General features: G+C 46.0%; 1 protein-coding gene across 1 annotated transcript; it reads right to left on the reverse strand.

The window, feature by feature from the left end:
- Nucleotides 1–357: 357 nt before the first annotated feature.
- Nucleotides 358–1,800, reverse strand: LOC130991141 (uncharacterized). The gene is made up of 2 exons (XM_057915266.1): nucleotides 1,218–1,800; nucleotides 358–1,064 (listed from the first exon to the last, which is right to left on the reverse strand). Exons 1-2 carry the CDS (start codon nucleotides 1,798–1,800, stop codon nucleotides 358–360), a joined length of 1,290 nt encoding a protein of 429 aa, XP_057771249.1.
- Between the last annotated feature and the right edge of the window lie 16,097 nt (nucleotides 1,801–17,897).

Genomic DNA, 17,897 nt, shown 5'->3' on the forward strand with positions numbered 1-17,897 from the left:
CCGTCTTGTCCTGGTCCTCCGACGCGATTGCTATTTGGTAATAACCTGACAAACCATCAAGGAAACAGTAAAAATTATGACCAGCTAAACGATCCAACATTTGATCAATGAAAGGAAGAGGAAAATGATCCTTTTTTGTGACGGCATTTAGCTTCCTGTAGTCAATACACATACGCCAACCCGTGACCGGACGGGTCGGCACCAACTCCTTGTTGTCATTCAGGACAACCGTGATTCCTCCTTTCTTGGGCACCACATGCACTGGGCTTACCCACTCACTATCGGCGATAGGGTAAATGATCCCTTCCGCCAATAGTTTGAGTATCTCCTTGCGTACTACCTCCATGAGGACGGGGTTTAGTCTTCGTTGGCCATCCCTCTTAGGTGTTGCTCCCTCCTCGAGATGGCTGGGCTAATGCCACTAATGTCGGCAAGGCCCCACCCAAATGCCAGCTTGTTGCTCCTTAGCACCTCCATCAATGCCATTTCTTGCTCATGAGTGAGCTCGGTGGATATTATCACGGGCTTCTCCTCTCCTTCTTCCAAGTACACATACTTGAGGTGTTTGGAGAGCTCCTTGAGTTCCAATTTGGGCTTTTTGCACTTCGTGGCATCTTCAAGCACCACAGGCTCATCAATGGGGAGTTTGTCTCTTCGTCCTCTCTCTCTTTCCTCGGCTTCCCGAGCAAACTTCTCCATATCCGCCGATCCTGCAAAGACCTCCACTATCTCTTGTTCCTGCACATAAACCATCTCGGCGAGGCCGTCAATAGCATCTATATAGGAGCATTCATTAGTAAATGAAGATGATGGCAAAGCGCGACTATGATGCACAGAAAAAGACACGGACTCTCCTAACACAGTCATTTTTATTGTTCCATTTTTCACATCAATCAACGTGTTAGTGGTGGCCATGAATGGTCTTCCTAGCAGTAAAGTATGTTCCTTGCCATTCTCATGAACTTCTCCTATTTCAAGCACAACAAAATCGACAGGCACGATTAAACCACCCACTCTAACTAAAATATCCTCAATGACCCCACGAGGATACCTAACTGATCTATCTGCCAATTGCAAGCACATTCGAGTGGGTTTTAAATCGCCTAACTCTAGTTGTTTAAAAATATAGTACGGCATCAAATTAATTCCTGCCCCCAAATCAAGCATACCCGAGGCCTCCTTACCATTCCCCAAAGCAATATTGATAACAAAACTACCTGGATCTCGTTGCTTGGGTGGCAAGGGCTGTTGCATGATGGAATTGGCAACCTCGGACACAAGAATCTTCTCGTTGTCAACAAACTTCCTCTTCTTGGACGCCAGCTCCTTAAAGAACTTCACATAGGCCGGGACATTTCTGATCACGTCCAGAAGTGGCAAGTTGACATTCACCTTTGCCAACATGTTGTAGAAGTCGGTGAATTGTTGATCTTGCTTCTCATTCCTCAACCGACCTGGGTACGGGATCGGTGGTCTGTAAGGCTTGGTGGCCTTGTGAAGCTTCACCGAGGGCTCTCCTTGCTGCTCTTCTTCTCTCGGTGGGGGTACTTCTTTCACCATCTCCTCCTCACAAGTTTCCTTAGGGGGCTCGTCAGTAGGGATCTCCACTTTGTTGTCCACTTTTTTTCCACTCCGTAGGACTGTGACAGCTTGAGCTTGATGAGGCTGCAATCCTTGGCCATGGAGCTTCCCTGGTTGTTGCTGCTGTTGCATCTGGTTCAAGGTCCCTGAGAGTTGTCCAACGGTTGTCTCAAGACGCTTGATTGTAGCAGACTGTGACTCCATGTTCTGTTTGGTCATCTCCATAAAGGATTGCATGGTGTCCTCGAGGGACGGCTTCTGCGGTTGAGCTTGCTTCTGAAACTGTTGGGGGGCAGTCTGGAATTGCTGTTGCTGCTGAAAATTCCCTTGTTGCATAGGGAATTATTGATACTGCTGATACTGCGGGGGCTGCTGCTGCTGCTGATAAGCTTGAGGGTAGTTCTGCTGCTGAGGAAAAGGGAACTGCTGTTGAGGTGGGTAGAACTGTTGCTGGTTCTGATACCCAAATTGCTGAGGAGGGCGGCGGAATTGATTTCCTTGATTTGATCTCGACCCTTGGCCAGGCGCTTGGTTCCTCCATCTAGAATTCTGCTGAGCTCTCCAACCCGAGTTGGAATTTTGTTGCCCTTGATTAAACATGGGCCTTTGTTCAAATTGTGGCCTCCCCGGGTATCCCTGGGCAGCGTAGACCTCTGCCTCCCCTTCAGGTGTGAACTCCCCCATTCGATGGCACTCGTTGGTTCCGTGGCCAAAATCGCCACATATGCCACATCCGTCTACTGGCGGTGCTGGAGCTGGCGGTGCTTAAACGGATGGCGTCTCCACCTGGTTCATTTTTAGATGCTGAACTTGCCTCATCAAGTCCGCTACTTGCTTCTGCAGCTCATTGTTTGGGGCTACTGCATTGGCTTCGACCCTCCTTCCTCTAACTGATTTTTGTTGAGAGCTCGCGGCAAGTGTGTCGAAGATCTCTTTGAGCTCATCAGCTGTCTTCCGGGCAATGTTGCCCCCTGCTGTACTGTCCACCATAAATTGTGCCGTCTGAATCAATCCGTCATAGAAGAACTGCATCAACATGACGGGTGCTAACTGGTACTGCGGGCACTGGCGGAGGAGCTCTTGGAATCTCTCCCAAGCCTCGTGGAGAGGCTCGTCTGCTCCTTGCATGAAGTTCATTATTTGGGTCCTAATCTCTTGAGTCTTGTGATTAGGGTAGTACTTGAGCATGAACTTCTCGCACGCCTCTCCCCATGTGGTGATGGAGTTCGGCGGCAGGGACAGCAACCACGTTCTAGCCCGGTCCTTGAGTGCATAAGGTAAGCACTTGAGTCTCAACTGATCCTCGGTGAGCTCCAATAGAGGGAAGGTCTGCACTTGAGTGCAGAAGTCACGGATGAACTGTAAAGCGTCCTCACTTGGCATCCCATGAAAGAGCGGCAGCAGGTTTGAATCGTTAGGCTTCAGATTATAATTTCGGACTGCTGTCGGAAGCACTAACGCTGAAGTGCTAGTGTTCCCAATGACCGGCCTGGAGAAATCCCCCATGTATTGGACATTCTGCTCCGCCATGGTTTCTTGGTGAGGATTGGGACGAACTTCTTCTTCTTCTTGCTCACGCCCTTCACCGTTCTCTAACGGGTCTTCTAAGTCAACTGAGCGTGAATCCTCAAAGTCTTTCAGAATGGGGTTGAAAGTGACTCTCTCTTCACAGTCTTCCTCTTGAAACTGTGATTCCACAAGGTTTCTCGAACTGGACTCGGACTCCTCCTCTAGGCTTGAAAGGATCTCACGGGGTCGATGTATGTTGTCGTAGTAAGGTGCAAGCTTTCTCTTCAAACTTCTACGTCCTTGCATACACAACACGGACAAACAAATCAAACGCACCGGAGGGAGAAAATAATCGAGTTAAAAGAAAGAAATAAAATAAACACTGAAAACAAATGCAACACAATCAAATGCCTAAAGCCTTCCCCGGCAACGGCGCCAAAATTTGACTCATCCAAAAACACCTAACGGATGGACTCGAATTTATACGATGTCGTCCTAGAGCGGTAAGGTGACTCAAGTCGTCTCACACGGAAGGCTTAGCAGGGCTTCGATTGTATCACTCACAAGAAACGGAAAGAAAACCTAAACACTCTAATCGGGTAATTGGGTCTGTCACTCACTCACTCTCTAATCACCAAGACGTAAACAGAATGAAGCAACAAACATTAACTAATGTAGAAAACATATAAGAACTAAAAACATGGCGATTGAACATTAAACTTATCAACTAGCTAGGGTTTTAATCTAGAGCTTTAAACAAACGATCATACTCATAACCATCAATCAATTTGAAACCAAAGCATGAAAACTAAATCAGGCATCTGATTCAAGTTCAATGAAAACCTTAATCACCATAAAAGAAATCTCTAACGGGCTAAACATTCACCAACAAGAGGAAAAACGTATGCAATAACAACGAACTACGAATCACGTAAATTATCTAGAATCAACAACAATGATCTCCAATCATCACATTCATCAAAAGCATAAAACACTGGATTCAAATAATCAAAGGATTCATATAAGCCAAGAGAATCAACGAGTTCTTACAAAATGTAGCAATCCAAGAAACTATTCCGATGAATGTTGATTGACATAAAACCGCGATCCAATGAATCCAAAAACAAGTGTTAATGTTTTGAAACTCTAAAAACAATGGAAAAAGGTGTGGAATTCGCCTAGGAGGCTGCTGTGTTCGAAGATGTGAAATAAAACCCTAAAAATCGGTTTTTATATGGTGAAACGTAACTGCCGGATTTGGCCAGGGACGGCGGCCGCTGTGAGACGGCGGCGCCGTGGGACAGCGCCGCCGTGGGTGCCTTTCGCGGATTCCTCTTGAAAATTGCACGGCCCGCGCCGTGGGGCCGCGGCCGCCGTCGAGCCGTGGCACGGCGGCGGCCGTGAGTCAACCTTCGAAAATCGCTCGAAACAATGCCAAAACGCTCGGCAACTCACGAATCCTGCACGCGACAATAGTACACCCAAAAAGATCATCGAGCACGTGAAATATAGGGCAAAAAGTCATGAAACACACTCGAATGCATAGCAGAAACATACACAAAAATTGCCCAAATACGAGGTAAACATCTTGTACGCAAAATCATTCGGGCAGGGTTTTATTGGCCTAACATCAGCAAAGATGCCAGGGAATTCGTCCGCAAATGTGAGGCTTGCCAGAGACATGCCGGGAGAATCAACATTCCAGGGAAACCTATGGGCGTTATGTACGCTGCATGCCCATTCGACAAGTGGGGCATCGACATAGTCGGGAAACTGCCAACAGCGCCAGGGGGCAAATGCTTTCTCCTTGTAGCGGTGGACTACTTCTCCAAGTGGGTCGAGACTGAGGCCGTGGGAAAAATCGATGAGGTGACAGTAGAACGATTTATTTGGCGGAATATATGCTGCAGATTTGGCGTTCCCAGGATCATCGTGTCGAACAACGGAACCCAGTTTACTGGGCAGCGGATTGCGGATTTCTGTGACCGGATGGACATCACCCAACGATTCGTCTCGGTGGCTCATCCACAAGCGAACGGACAAGTGGAGTTGGCCAACAGGACAATATGCGAAGGGATTAAAAAGAGGCTGAATCAAAGTAGAGGCAAGTGGGTCAAGGAGTTGGACACTGTACTTTGGGCTTACCGCACTAGCCCAAAGACAGCCACTGGCGAAGCACCATTCACTCTGGTGTATGGATCTAATGCGGTGATACCAGCGGAGGCAAGGTTGGAGTCGTATCGGATTACAACCTACAACACTGAGCACAATGCCGAACTCCGCCGAGCAGAGTTGGATTTGGTGGAAGCACAGAGGGATGAAGCCCGGGTCAGAGCGGCAAAGTACAAGAGTATTATCAAGGCAGGATATGACAAGAGGGTCAGAGCGAGGAAATTATCCAAGGGCGACCTGGTCCTTAAGCGAGCTGATGCATTAAAGGCAGTGGGCAAGTTTGAAGCTAATTGGGAAGGCCCGTTCATCATCACAGAGGTCTTGGGTGGCGGAGCGTCCACATTGTCGGATCCAGACGGCAGAGCTCTCCCTAGGCCGTGGAATATCAACACTCTCAAAAAGTTCTATGTATAACTGCTACTCAGCAGGAATGATGAAATTGTAGACCGAATACTCTTTTTCCCCACAGGGGTTTTAACGAGGTTCGGGGCCATGATATCAATAAAATTGGATACGTGGTTCTAGGGAATTTCCCGGTGTTGTCTCGTGTATTTTTCATTATCATTTTTTCAAATTACATATTTTACTTAACATGTTCATGCAGCGGCATTGCACATGTCACCAGAGGGGGGAGTAGGGTGTATACTCGTAGTCCCCAATTTACAAATTCAAAATTGCTTCTAAGCAAGTCAAGGGAAAAGTAGAGGGATGCTATCGTAAGCCGCGAAAGTTGGTTGCACCCCCAGGGTCTTCCATGCTCCGCGCAGAGGGATCATGTTGTCACCAGAGCAGAGGGATGCGAGTAAGCCGCAAAAGTTGGTTGCACCCCCAGGGTCTTCCATGCTCCGCGCAGAGGGATCATGTTGTCACCAGAGCAGAGGGATGCTATCGTAAGCCGCGAAAGTTGGTTGTACCCCCAGGGTCTTCCATGCTCCGCGCAGAGGGATGCTATCGTAAGCCGCGAAAGTTGGTCGCGCCATCTGGGCCTTCCATGCTCCGCGCAGAGGTTACTACTTAATCGTAAGCCGCGAAAGTTGGTTGCGCCGGCCAGGCCCTCCATGCTCCGCGCAGAGTGTTCTCTTAACCGTAAGCCACGAAAGTTGGTTGCACCCCCCGGGTCTTCCATGCTCCGTGCAGGGTGTTCTCTTAATCGTAAGCCGCGAAAGTTGGTTGCGCCGGCCAGGCCCTCCATGCTCCGCGCAGAGTGTTCTCTTAACCGTAAGCCACGAAAGTTGGTTGCACCCACCGGGTCTTCCATGCTCCGTGCAGGGTGTTCTTTTAATCGTAAGCCGCGAAAGTTGGTTGCACCCCCCGGGTCCTCCATGCTCCGCGCAGAGGGTTACTATTTAATCGTAAGCCGCGAAAGTTGGTTGCACCCCCGGGTCCTCCATGCTCCGCGCAGAGGGTTACTATTTAATCGTAAGCCGTGAAAGTTTGTTGCACCCCCCGGGTCTTCCATGCTCCGCGCAGAGTGCTCAAGCTTGGATGGGAAGCAGCAAAGGAATGCTTGGATGGGAAGCAGCAAAGGAATGCTTGGATGGGAAGCAGCAACAAAATCCTCGCCAGAGGAGTCAACGAAATCCTCACCAGAGGAGTCAGCGAAATCCTCGAAACAGAAGTCATAAAAATCCCAGAGAGGAAGATCAGAGAAACGCTTGGAACAAGCACAGCGGGCCAAACCGAGGACATTCTCGGCAGAGGAGTCATTCAGACTTCAACAAAAACAAAAATCATACTCTACCTTACAAAAATATACACCGCAGATGGAGATCTGGGAATGCGAGCTTAACATCAACAAGCAACAAGAATAACATCAAACATGAAGGAAAGCAGGATCAGTACAGAAAATCTAAAGGCGAGGCAAGCAGGGAAGAAATTCCATTCAAAAATGCCAAAGGGGCAAGCTATACATCGAACACTAGAAGTAAGTACCAAGTTTTTACAAATTAAAAAGTTACAAAAGTATTCGTAGAGACAGAGGGGAGATCGGGGCCATCAAGAAGGCGGAATGGAGGAGTCTTGAGCAGGAGCAGAGGAAGCTAGAGCAGAGGCAGAGGAAATCGGGGGAGGGACAATACTTGCAGAGACCTGGCCAGAAGAGGCTCCCTCTGTAAACACCTGCAACGGGCCAGCATCCCTCACCTTAGAGAGACAGGCCTCCACATCCAAAAGCTTCACAGCTTCTTGCACATATGTTTTTTCGTCTCTGTACAGGGTAAAAAGCTGATCCACCGCGGAGGAAGAGGAAGCAGAATCTTCGAAGGTTGAGGCCGCCAGACCAGAGGGCAGGGGAGGCTCCATGCTATATTGGGAAAATGCTCGGGTGCTGTTACCAGTTGGATCCCGCAGCCGGTTCACGAAGCCCACCAGGAAAGCAGTGAAGGCAGGCATATACATCGGAGCAGCAGGCAATGCGTCAGTCCCGACCCCAAAGGCAAAGTAGGGAAGGGCCTTATCCAATACCGGATACCACCACGCCGGTTTCTTCGGGGAAGCCTCAGTGATCCCCATCAGCTTGTTCACGTCTTCATCCTTGATGTTCTCCATCAAGGCCGGCAGGTTCAGGGCATCAATTTGCTCCGGGGCCGCCCCCGCCATCTCCAACGTCTTTGTGGCGGACTGCTTTATCACATAGGCGAAGAGGGGCCCGAAGTCCTCTAGATACTCTGGAGTTTGCTTAAAGGCCGCCAAGGTGCCCTCCAACATCATCCCCAGGAAGTGCTGGCCTGGTGGAGACAAGAAATACTCCAGACGCTGGTCCCGTGCCCCCAGGACATAACCACGGTGCTGAGCCTCCACGCAAGTTTTCCTCCAGCCACGCTTGGCCTCCTTATAGTCATCCTCATACCTCGCCTTGAATTTGGCAAGGCTCTCGCGACTCTCCTTCGTCACCCTCGCCAGTTCAGAGGTCAAGGAGGCCTTCTCCACCTCTGCCTGGGCCAGCTGAGCCTTTAACTCGGCAACCTCCGCCTCAGCTTTGCTGAGACGCTCCGCCACGCCGGCCACGTCATCATCACGCTTGGCCACCGCCGCTTGCTCATTTTCCCTCTCTTTCTCCAATGCATCATAATCTTGGATGCATTGGATGGCCCCCCAGAGTCGGGACTCCATCTGCAAGAAGTAAAGCGAGTACTGTTAGACCAGAGAAATGGTTTTTTGCCAGAAAAATCAAGAGGTTAGTAGTTTAATCATTAAACAAAAATACAAAGTGCAGGATACCTGAAGAGCCAACTGGCCAAGATGGCTGGTCAGAGTCTCTCGTTTCAATTTCTCCACCACCTCCTTGTCCTTCGGATGGACACGGGCAGATAGGGCTTCAACAAACTGCTGCCCCGATAGACGCGCAATCGGACCAGGAATGGCCACCTCTGGCTCCTCAGCAGGAGGGGCTACAACCTTGCCTTTACCCTTTTTGGTGGCTCCTGCCCCACTAGCAGGCTTCTTCGCGGGCTCCATGGACTTGCCGGCCTTCTTCAGGCTTTCCTGCTTCTCTTTTTCGCCCAAGGAGATCAGGCTCCTCTTCCTTTTCTTTGTGGTGTCTTGGGCCGAGTCGGGGGAGGGGACTTCATCAGTAATGTCCACAACAGGGACATCTTCTTCACCAGCACCGGATACCCCACCGGCGCCAGAACATCTGCGTCTGTGAACAAGGCCACCAATATCAACCTCCGGATCCTCCGGACTGAATGTGCGCAAGACCTCCATTTCTTTTCCTTTACCAGGGCGAAAGCCTTGGGGGGAGGTGACCATCTCTGGGATCTCTGACACCAGAGGAGGGGTGTCCACTTCGGGCCCGGTTGGTTGTTCGGAAGGGCCCGTACGGGAAGCAGAGCCTCTCGAGCCACGTTCCCCGCTGCGAGTGGGAGAATCAGCGGCAGCTAGATTGAGCCCACACTTGGTCCTCCAAGCCATGTCTGCAAATAAAAAATTCTACACTGTTAGAATCAGAGTAACCAAGGTCAATATATTTTCTAACACATATTTTTTACCTATTGATGTCTTTGGATACAAGGGAAATAAGCCATTAGCTGCCAGAGCCGAATTGTTCTCGGCAAGGTATCTACAGGATAGGGGCTCGACATCATTCATGGCATTGAGTCGGGCTATAACCCCTAGGTCAAACTTAGAGGGGGCGCCCGGAGAAGCTGGCTTATAGGTGGTCCGAGGGCTGTGCCACTCCAGCTCCAGAGCGTCATGATCGCGCCAGGAGCCAATAAGGGTGCGCACATAGCAGTATTGAAATAAAAAATCTTTGTCATAAGAATTCAAGGAAGAAAGGAAGGTGGTGGGATATTTCTTAAGGCCAGCAAAACTATACAAAGGGCTGCCTTGCATGCGGAGAGATTGGGTCTGGAAAAATAATTGGGCGGTGTTTCCAACACCGTGGGCGCGGCACAGAATGTGGAAGGCGTATAGTCTCCGGATGGCAGAGGGGGTAATCTGGTAAAAGGGAATGCGGTAATGGTTGGAGACATCAACCAGGATAGCAGGGGGAGGAAGCCTTAGGCCAGCGTCGATCTGGGCCTTCCAAATGGCCACCGTTTTATGATCACAAAGTTTTTCTGGGGGCGTCGAGGCTTTGGAGAAGGCCATGAATTTTAGGTCTGCGGGACGACGACATTTGGCTTTTATCTTCTCCACCGCCGCGACATCAAGGCGAGATTCGGGAATAAGTTTAGGAAGTTGGGGTGCCTTTTTTGTTCTCTTTTTAGACCTGGAGGGACTTGGAGTAGCCTCAGAATCGTATGAGGCGGAAGGGGAAGGAAGGTTTACGAGATCCTGGGGCTGGGGAGAGGAAGACGAAGAACCTTGGGGAGAAGGAGAGGGCGACCGCGAGGGTTGGGGAACGGAAGTGGAGGCCATTGTCAGAATTTTTAAATCCTAGGGTTTCTAACACGCTCAATCAGAGCACCAACAAATCTCAAAACTACTTACACTAAACACAAAATATCAGGAAATGGAACACGCGAGTTACCTAAGGTCGGGAGTTCTTTAAAGTCGACGGATAGGGCTGGAACGGTAGGGTCGCAAGAAAATCGCCGGAACAGTAAGAACGAGATCATCGAAACTTAGAGAAGAAAATGAGGAAGGGCGGAAATAGAATGAAGAAGATGAAGGAATAGAAATTCAAAACTAACTATGTAACGTACGCGGGCAGCTATCGGTATACGGGATAAATGACGCGTGGCCCCAAAAAGCAATCGACGGTCGAGGATTTCTACGGGAAGGCGAAAGGACGCGAAGGCTGAAAAAGTAACCTCGGGATACGGAAAAAGCACTGTAGGAGGGGCGGGCATTTAATGCTAATGACGTCATCCACACGGGCGAATCTTCTGACTAGTTGCACCGTTCCAGAGCGAACTAGTCAGACCAGAGGGGGGAGTAGCAAAAAAAAATTCCAAGGAAAAATTTACAGGGCTTACCTTTTGTAACACCCCGTACCTCTCCTTATGATAAGAGATAGTGTTTTAACACTACTGAGAATACTGAGATGTCGAGATGATAGATTATGAGTTATGAGTGGACAAACTCATGATGGAGTTAGAGTGATGAGATTTGAGAAACGAGTTGAGTTAGAGATGCTGATGGAATTGAGATTTTATTTTATTTCTGACTACCGGGAATAGAATTTCCGGATACCGAGTTATCAGAGGTTGACAGTCCTATTAAGAAAATAGGAATAATGAGTTTGACATAGAGTCAAGGAAGTTGCCGATGAATGGCGAGATGAGTAAAATGGAGATGTTGATAGAATTGAGAGGATGTGCGAGTTGAGATGGAGATGGTAATTTGATTTTGATGATGAGATGAAAGACGAGAGATAGAGTCGAGGTTGTGACTGAGAGTCACTATAAAGAGGATTAAGCTAGAGTGACGATTAGATTAATGTCGAGTGATGATCCGTTTTTAATGTGATAACGGTGTGAGCTGTTTAATTGACGTTATGTAATTTACCTGATATGTGCGCACTAATATTATTTTGAGTCAGTATGAGATTCGAAACCTTGACTTATGATTTATTTTCCACCACACGTTCCTACACTCACACCCATTATTTTTAATCCCTTCTCACATGTGGGAAATTAGCCGATTTAGGCTTGCTGCTAAGGGAGGAGACAAGCTACTATTGAGCATTAAATGCTACTTATCTTAAGGGATAAGAATCTTGATAAAACCGAAGCATCTCTCTCTCCGTCATTTCTCTCATTTCGGCCTTTCAACTTCTTCTCTCTCCCTCAAGACATTTCTTCTCTCCTCCATGGGAGAACAAGCTCGAGGTTACACAGACGTAACCATAGTGAAATCCTCCACTAAATCTAGTCCATAAACACTTACTACTCATAAATCAAGAAGTTTAGTGGAGTTTGATGCTTGAAGAATAGAGACCGGAGCCTTCCTTTTTCTTGAAACTCTTGAGTAAGTGTTCTGATTCTTTGAGTCTAGACTTGCTGTGAGAAGTATGTGATGATATATGTGTGGAATAAGATGTTTAAGCATGAGAAACTCCCCCTTCACCTTTTTCGTCATTTTCGAAAATTAGGGTTCATGCCCTTTAAAAATCTTTCTGATTCTTTTCTAAAAATGGGGTGAGAAATGAGTTATATGTGATGAGATGTATGTTATACGTGATGATTTGAAGTTATTAAGAGGTGTTTTGCAAAACTGAGTCTCGAGCATGAGTTTTTACAAAATTTAGTTTGATGTAAGATTTGGGAAAAATCTGTAAGTTATGTCTTGAATGATGTTTTGACGATGAGCATGAATAGATGAAAGGATTAACGTGATGTTGATGAACTAGTGTTTAAATGAGTTTTTGAGTTGGTCATGATGTAGAGTGTGAGTATTTTTGATGTTGGAGAGTGTTTGAGGATTTCTGGGTATGAAAAGTTGATGAAGTTTAGAGTTTACTCTTGTTCGCTTTGTTCTGCCTTGAGTCTCGTTCTGCTCTGCCAAGTCGTTTCCCCGGGTATGCCAGAGAAGTGGTTTCCCCGGGTATGCCAGAGAAGTCGTTTCCCCGCTGGCATGCCAGAGAAGTCGTTTCCCCGCTGGCATGCTAGAGAGTTCATTTTCCCCGCTGCTCTGCCAGCGAGTTCATTCCTCTGATGTTTGATTTCTCTGACGTCTGATTCCTCTGACGTCTGATTCCTCTGATGTTTGATTTCTCTGACGTCTGATTCCTCTGACGTCTGATTCCTCTGATGTTTGATTTCTCTGACGTCTGATTCCTCTGACGTCTGATTCCTCTGATGTTTGATTTCTCTGACGTTTGAGTCCTCTGACGTTTGAGTCCTCTGATGATCGACTCCTCTGACGATCGACTCCTCTGACGATCGATTTCTCTGACGTTTGATTCCTCTGGCGACAGAGAGTTTGCCATTCCTCTGGCATTTCTCCGCTGCTCTGCCAGAGAGTTCCTGTTTTCGCTGCCAGGCAAGTTGACTCCTCTGCCCTGGCGAGCACCTCTTCGCTGTTTTACTAAGCTAATGCGCTCCGCTCTGCTGAGTTTTCCACTCTGACCACCGAGCATTTCTCTGCTCTGGTCTCCGAGTCAATTGATGTTTGCTTGTTTGTGAGATGTTTTATGTGAAGTGGTATGCTTATATGTTTCTACATGCCTATGTGCTTGTTTGCTGAGTATGGTCCGAGTTGAGAGTTAAATCGAGAATAAGACGTGTGAATCCTTAGAAGTTGAGTATACCTAGGGATTTAGTTTTACTGAGTAAATAGACGTTGAGTGAGAAGTTATCGATGAAACGAGATTGGATTTCAGTATTGAGTACTAACTAAGGTTGTTTTATCACATGAACTTTCGTGATGATGTTGATGATTTATGAAGACCCGAGTAAGACGAAGAAGTAAGTCCCCTGTTCCTATCCGAGCTTAAGCGAAGGACTCCAGGTGGGCAATATTTTGAGTATACGAATATCGTATGAGCTTTCTAAAATGATGAATTGATGATATTTATGAGTTTATCAAATATTGAGATAAATGATGTTTGAGAATTGTTTGACTTGCCAAATTTTTGATGTTAAGCTTGTATGTTACCCTCTACTGATGAAACGAATTCGGATCCTGCCACAAGCGGGGTTGTGTACACAGAGGTGACTGTGAGCCGTCTTCGGGTCGGCCAGTCACGGTACTTGAGAGGGAGGCCTACTTCTCAGTACCGATAATAATGAAGTTGTAGATGTGGTACATGCATGATGAATATTTTGATAGCGCTATCATTTCTTTATGATGTTATGATGTTTAAAACTGCATGCACAGATTCTTTGATGTTAAGCTTATTTCTGTGTATTGCTGATGAGATGGCAAGCTTCAAACACATAGCTCTAAGAGCACCTTTGATGTTTTCCGGCGTTTGCCCACTGAGTATTATTACTCACGCCCTGCATATATTTCTAAATGTGCAGGTTAAGCAATGGAGCGAGATTGGACTGGTGCTGGTGGGGATGGTTTCACCGATGAAGTTTTCCTTGATTGTTTCCCTTTGATGTTGGAGTCTTAAGGACGATGTACTTTGTTTTCCTTCTGATGTTGATAAAACCTTAGTGAGATGATATACAAATCCTTTAAAATCAAGCAATATACTCGCGATTATATGTCTTCATACATATAATTGATACATCTTTTGCTGTGTTACTCTTGAGATTATGATTCCTTATGGAAAATAAGCAGTACCTACTTTGCTTTTCTTCTTGAAATTCCTAATATTCAAGAAGTCCTAACGATATTGATGAATACACCCTTGAGTCAAACTATGAGTCTTGCCTTGGCATGTTTGATGTAAGCTTCCGCGCCGATGTTCAATTTAGTTGTGATGTCCTTTATTCATTTAGTTTAGTCGTATCGATACTCGTACCCCGCTATCACTAGCGTTTGGGAATCGGGCTGCGACAGAGTGGTATCAGAGCAGGTCGTCTGCTCTGAGTTAATTGCTTGATCGAGTACTAGTCTAATTTGAGTTCTTAGACTAGTTTGAGAGAGTCCTTTTTGAAACAAAACCCCAGCACCCCATCTCCTCCGGCTTAACGAGGTAAGAAGTTGATGTTGTTTTTTTTTTTTATCGCTTTTCTGATGAGAACTGAGTTTGATGCACTAATGAGTGATGTATTGTTTTGATGACGAAGTTGTTTGATGATGATGAATTCTGATGTGAGGAAGTTGATGTGGAAGATGAGGAGAGATGTTAAGGCTAGTGTGGCCAATGCCCCACCATACCAAATGAGGATGAGATGCCGAGTTATATTGAGATAGCGATGCAGCGATGGTTCAGGGAGTATATCCCGGACGAGGATGACACCTTGGGTGAACTTATGACACGAATGTCGAGGATGAGCCGAGCGATGATAATGTGTATCGGACCATAGACGAGTATGAGGAGAAAGAGACGAAGTCGAGTGAGGATGCACCGACTGACGATGCTGAGAGTAGGATGTCAGATGATGGCGATGACGAAGACGAGATGGGAGAGTGATAGATGACGACTGAGACTATCTAGAGATGTATAGATATATCTATAGTGATGCTTAGTTAATGTACATAGCTAGGAGCATAGTATAGAACATATATGACGTTTAGTCCCTATGATGCTTGCATAGTTAGAGCATCATTTTGGAGTTAGAGCTTTGGTGCATAAGACCTTACTTTCGTAAAAGACCTCGAGAGAGAGGGGCAGTTTTCCCTTATATAGATGTATATATACAGAGAGGTTGATGATTAGTGAGTTTCACTTTCTTTAGCAGAGCTTTGAGAATGATAATGATGTAGATGCTTGATGACAAATGAGAGATAGAGATGACGTTGATGACTAGAGAGCTTGAGGTCACATTAGAGTTTTGAGAATTTTGAATTGATGCATGATGTAAGATGAATGATAGAGATGACGAGAACCATAAGAATTTTATAGGAGAAATATAGAATTGAGTTGAGACATAGAGAACTGAGATGAGAATTCTATATGATATATATATAGAACCGAGTTGAGACGTATATTTGAGATGAGAAAAGAGAACTTGTAATCTTGAGATCACTTATGAGCTTTAGAAGCGATGTGAGAAAAAGAGAATTGTATTTTGTTTTGACGAACTGGTAGTTTTGAAGTCGATAGTTTTGTAATTGTTTTTCCTCTATGGTTTACCTCCAAGAAGAAGAAGGAACGGAAGGGATATAAACTGAGAAGAAGATGAAGAAGAGAAGCAGAAAGAGAGATAGTTGAGATAATGCGATAAGAGTTAGAGTTTTCGTCGCGACTTATAGACATGACCCTACTAGGGCAAACGTAGTATGGAGACCTCATGGGATGCATAGATATTATTGACCAATTGTACTTCGTGATGGAGGTACTTTCACCGGGACTGCGTTTACTATCGCTAGAGTAATCATGAGAGTAGACTCATTGAGTTCCTATCCCGCTTGGTCGTTTTGAGATTTTTCTGCATCCAAATGAACTCCTACATGAGACGAACTATTTTGCTATTGAGCAGATCCACTGTGTTCGAGCCTAAACCATTTGTGTTGGAAATCTTTACCCCTTGTTTTAACAGTGGACAATTTATTCATTTTTCCACTTAGTGGATTGCTTCTACTTCCAGTATTGATTTACCCCCATCATATTACATCTCAGTTTTCATCTGAGTTTCTGTTCTAGTTTTTGATCTTCCTTTGATTATAACTTCTTCATTATCCTTGAAATAGCACTGGCTATTATGGAATTATTCCATTAATTGAGCTCGTCTTGTTCGAGATCAGACATTTTTATTCATCACATCCTAGTCCCTACCACATCCGACAAGAGTTAGGAATGTCTAGGTAACTAGGATGGCATAATAAGAAGAGTGTTTGGAAGGAAACACGATTTAAGGGAGCAGTCGTAGAATGTTGTTACAGGACGAGCACAACAGTTAGATTATGGATTTTCTTATATTAGCCAAGTACATAGAAAGCTAATCAATTCGAGGATGAGAAGAAGTGATGCTAAGCCAGAATAGGCAATAGCAGATTCAAGGAGATCGAGATGACAGATTAGAACAGATGACGTTTTTCACGATAGCAGACTGAGATGATGACTAGTATGGGAGTAGCAACGACAGAGTATTACGGGATGTTTTATTTCCGTTATGCCCCGCTTAGGGTACAAATTCTCGAAAGAGAAAATTTTCGTACATACCGATACGACGATGACCAGAGAATCTTTATGCTTGAGTAGAGTTTTGAGCTGATGATTACGATGATAGACATGAAATGTGTCTTTGACGTTGAGTTATGAGAATTGAGGAAATAGTATGATGTTGAATAAAAGTCTTATGATGTGTGAGCTATGAGGATTAGTTCTAAGGTTGATATATGTCCCCTTAGACTTTGCTGAGAAAGATAAACCGATGGAAGAAAAAAATAGAGTTGATATGAGATAAGGCAATAAAACCGTAAGCTAAATACGAACGTCAGTTTCGTGACTTGGTTCGGTGTGCCACATATCGAGAAGAGATAAATGAAAAGATGTCAGAATTGTTTCGATTAGATTTGAGATAGGAGGTACGAGACGATATAACGAGTCAGAGTGCAGATGTGCGTACTGAAGCATTAAAAAGAGCATTTGATGTAGATTTGGCAATGTAGCCAGAGAACGCGAGTTAAACTTCAGCACCCCGAAGGGGTTAAGATCGCTCGAATGTGCAATGTATCTTTTTCTGAACGAGGGCAAGAAGGAAAGAGAAATGAGACGACCGAAGTCAAGGCCCTAAGAAGCCGTGGCAGAGTCAGAATGTGCCACCGCAATATCTGAACTGAGATAAACGGCCTTATGTTGGCCCAACTGCCTCAGCAGCAGTAAATCTTCAAGAATCATGAGGGATGTTGCATTGTCGAAGGGAAATAAATTACATTTGAGATAATGCAAAATGAAACAGAATAGCGGTTACACCTGCGGAAGGGTCGAGCACTACTCAACTAGTGTTCGAATCGGCAGCAAAGTGGAAGCGGAGGACAGCCGAGTCAGTTCGGCCGCAACTCAAAAGCAATGGAGGGAATCCTAGCGCTACTTCCACCACAGCGGCAACAGCCAGCCTTTCGACCACGTCAATCGAGAGAGCGACCACAAGCCCCGTAGGCGAATCAACCGCATCAACAGAGACTGTTCGCGCACCAGCAGAAAGCACCAGACAAGAATCGAGGAAAATTTCCAGAGATAGACGAATTGAAAGATGTACCCATAGTATTTTGTTAGATGCCGAGCGAAGAGCCTGTTCCACAACCTCTAAAGAGTAATCACACTCATAGGCTAAACCACTACGGTTTCATCCGTGTGCCCTGACTCGGAATACGAGTGAGATTGATTAAGCTCGAGGCGAGAAACCTGAGATTGATGCCTATATGGCACTTGGATATAACTTCTAGAATGTACTGGTTAGAGGAAAACCATGTGACGACACAAGACAAGGAGAGACGAATAACGTTTCAATTTCCAGGCCAAGAGCCTACCTCGGTTATGGGTATTGATAAAAGATGGAAGAAGACGGTGATCATCTCGGCACTGCGAGCAAGAAAGCCCTTGCGAAGAAATGATACAACCGTGTATGTTGTATATCTGAGCCAGAGAGACGAAACCGAAGAAAACGTTGATGATGCCAGTCGTG

This window comes from Salvia miltiorrhiza, chromosome 1 (genome assembly GCF_028751815.1).
Source record: "Salvia miltiorrhiza cultivar Shanhuang (shh) chromosome 1, IMPLAD_Smil_shh, whole genome shotgun sequence".
Lineage (NCBI taxonomy): Eukaryota > Viridiplantae > Streptophyta > Magnoliopsida > Lamiales > Lamiaceae > Salvia > Salvia miltiorrhiza.

Bases quoted from the DNA above. Each gene is read 5' to 3' on its own strand.
- LOC130991141 (XM_057915266.1), bottom strand. From the start codon at position 1,800: ATGACCAAACAGAACATGGAGTCACAGTCTGCTACAATCAAGCGTCTT. The intron at 1,065-1,217 runs GTAGTTTTGTTA...TGCAATTGGCAG, and splicing joins ACCCAAGCAACGAGATCCAG to ATAGATCAGTTAGGTATCCT.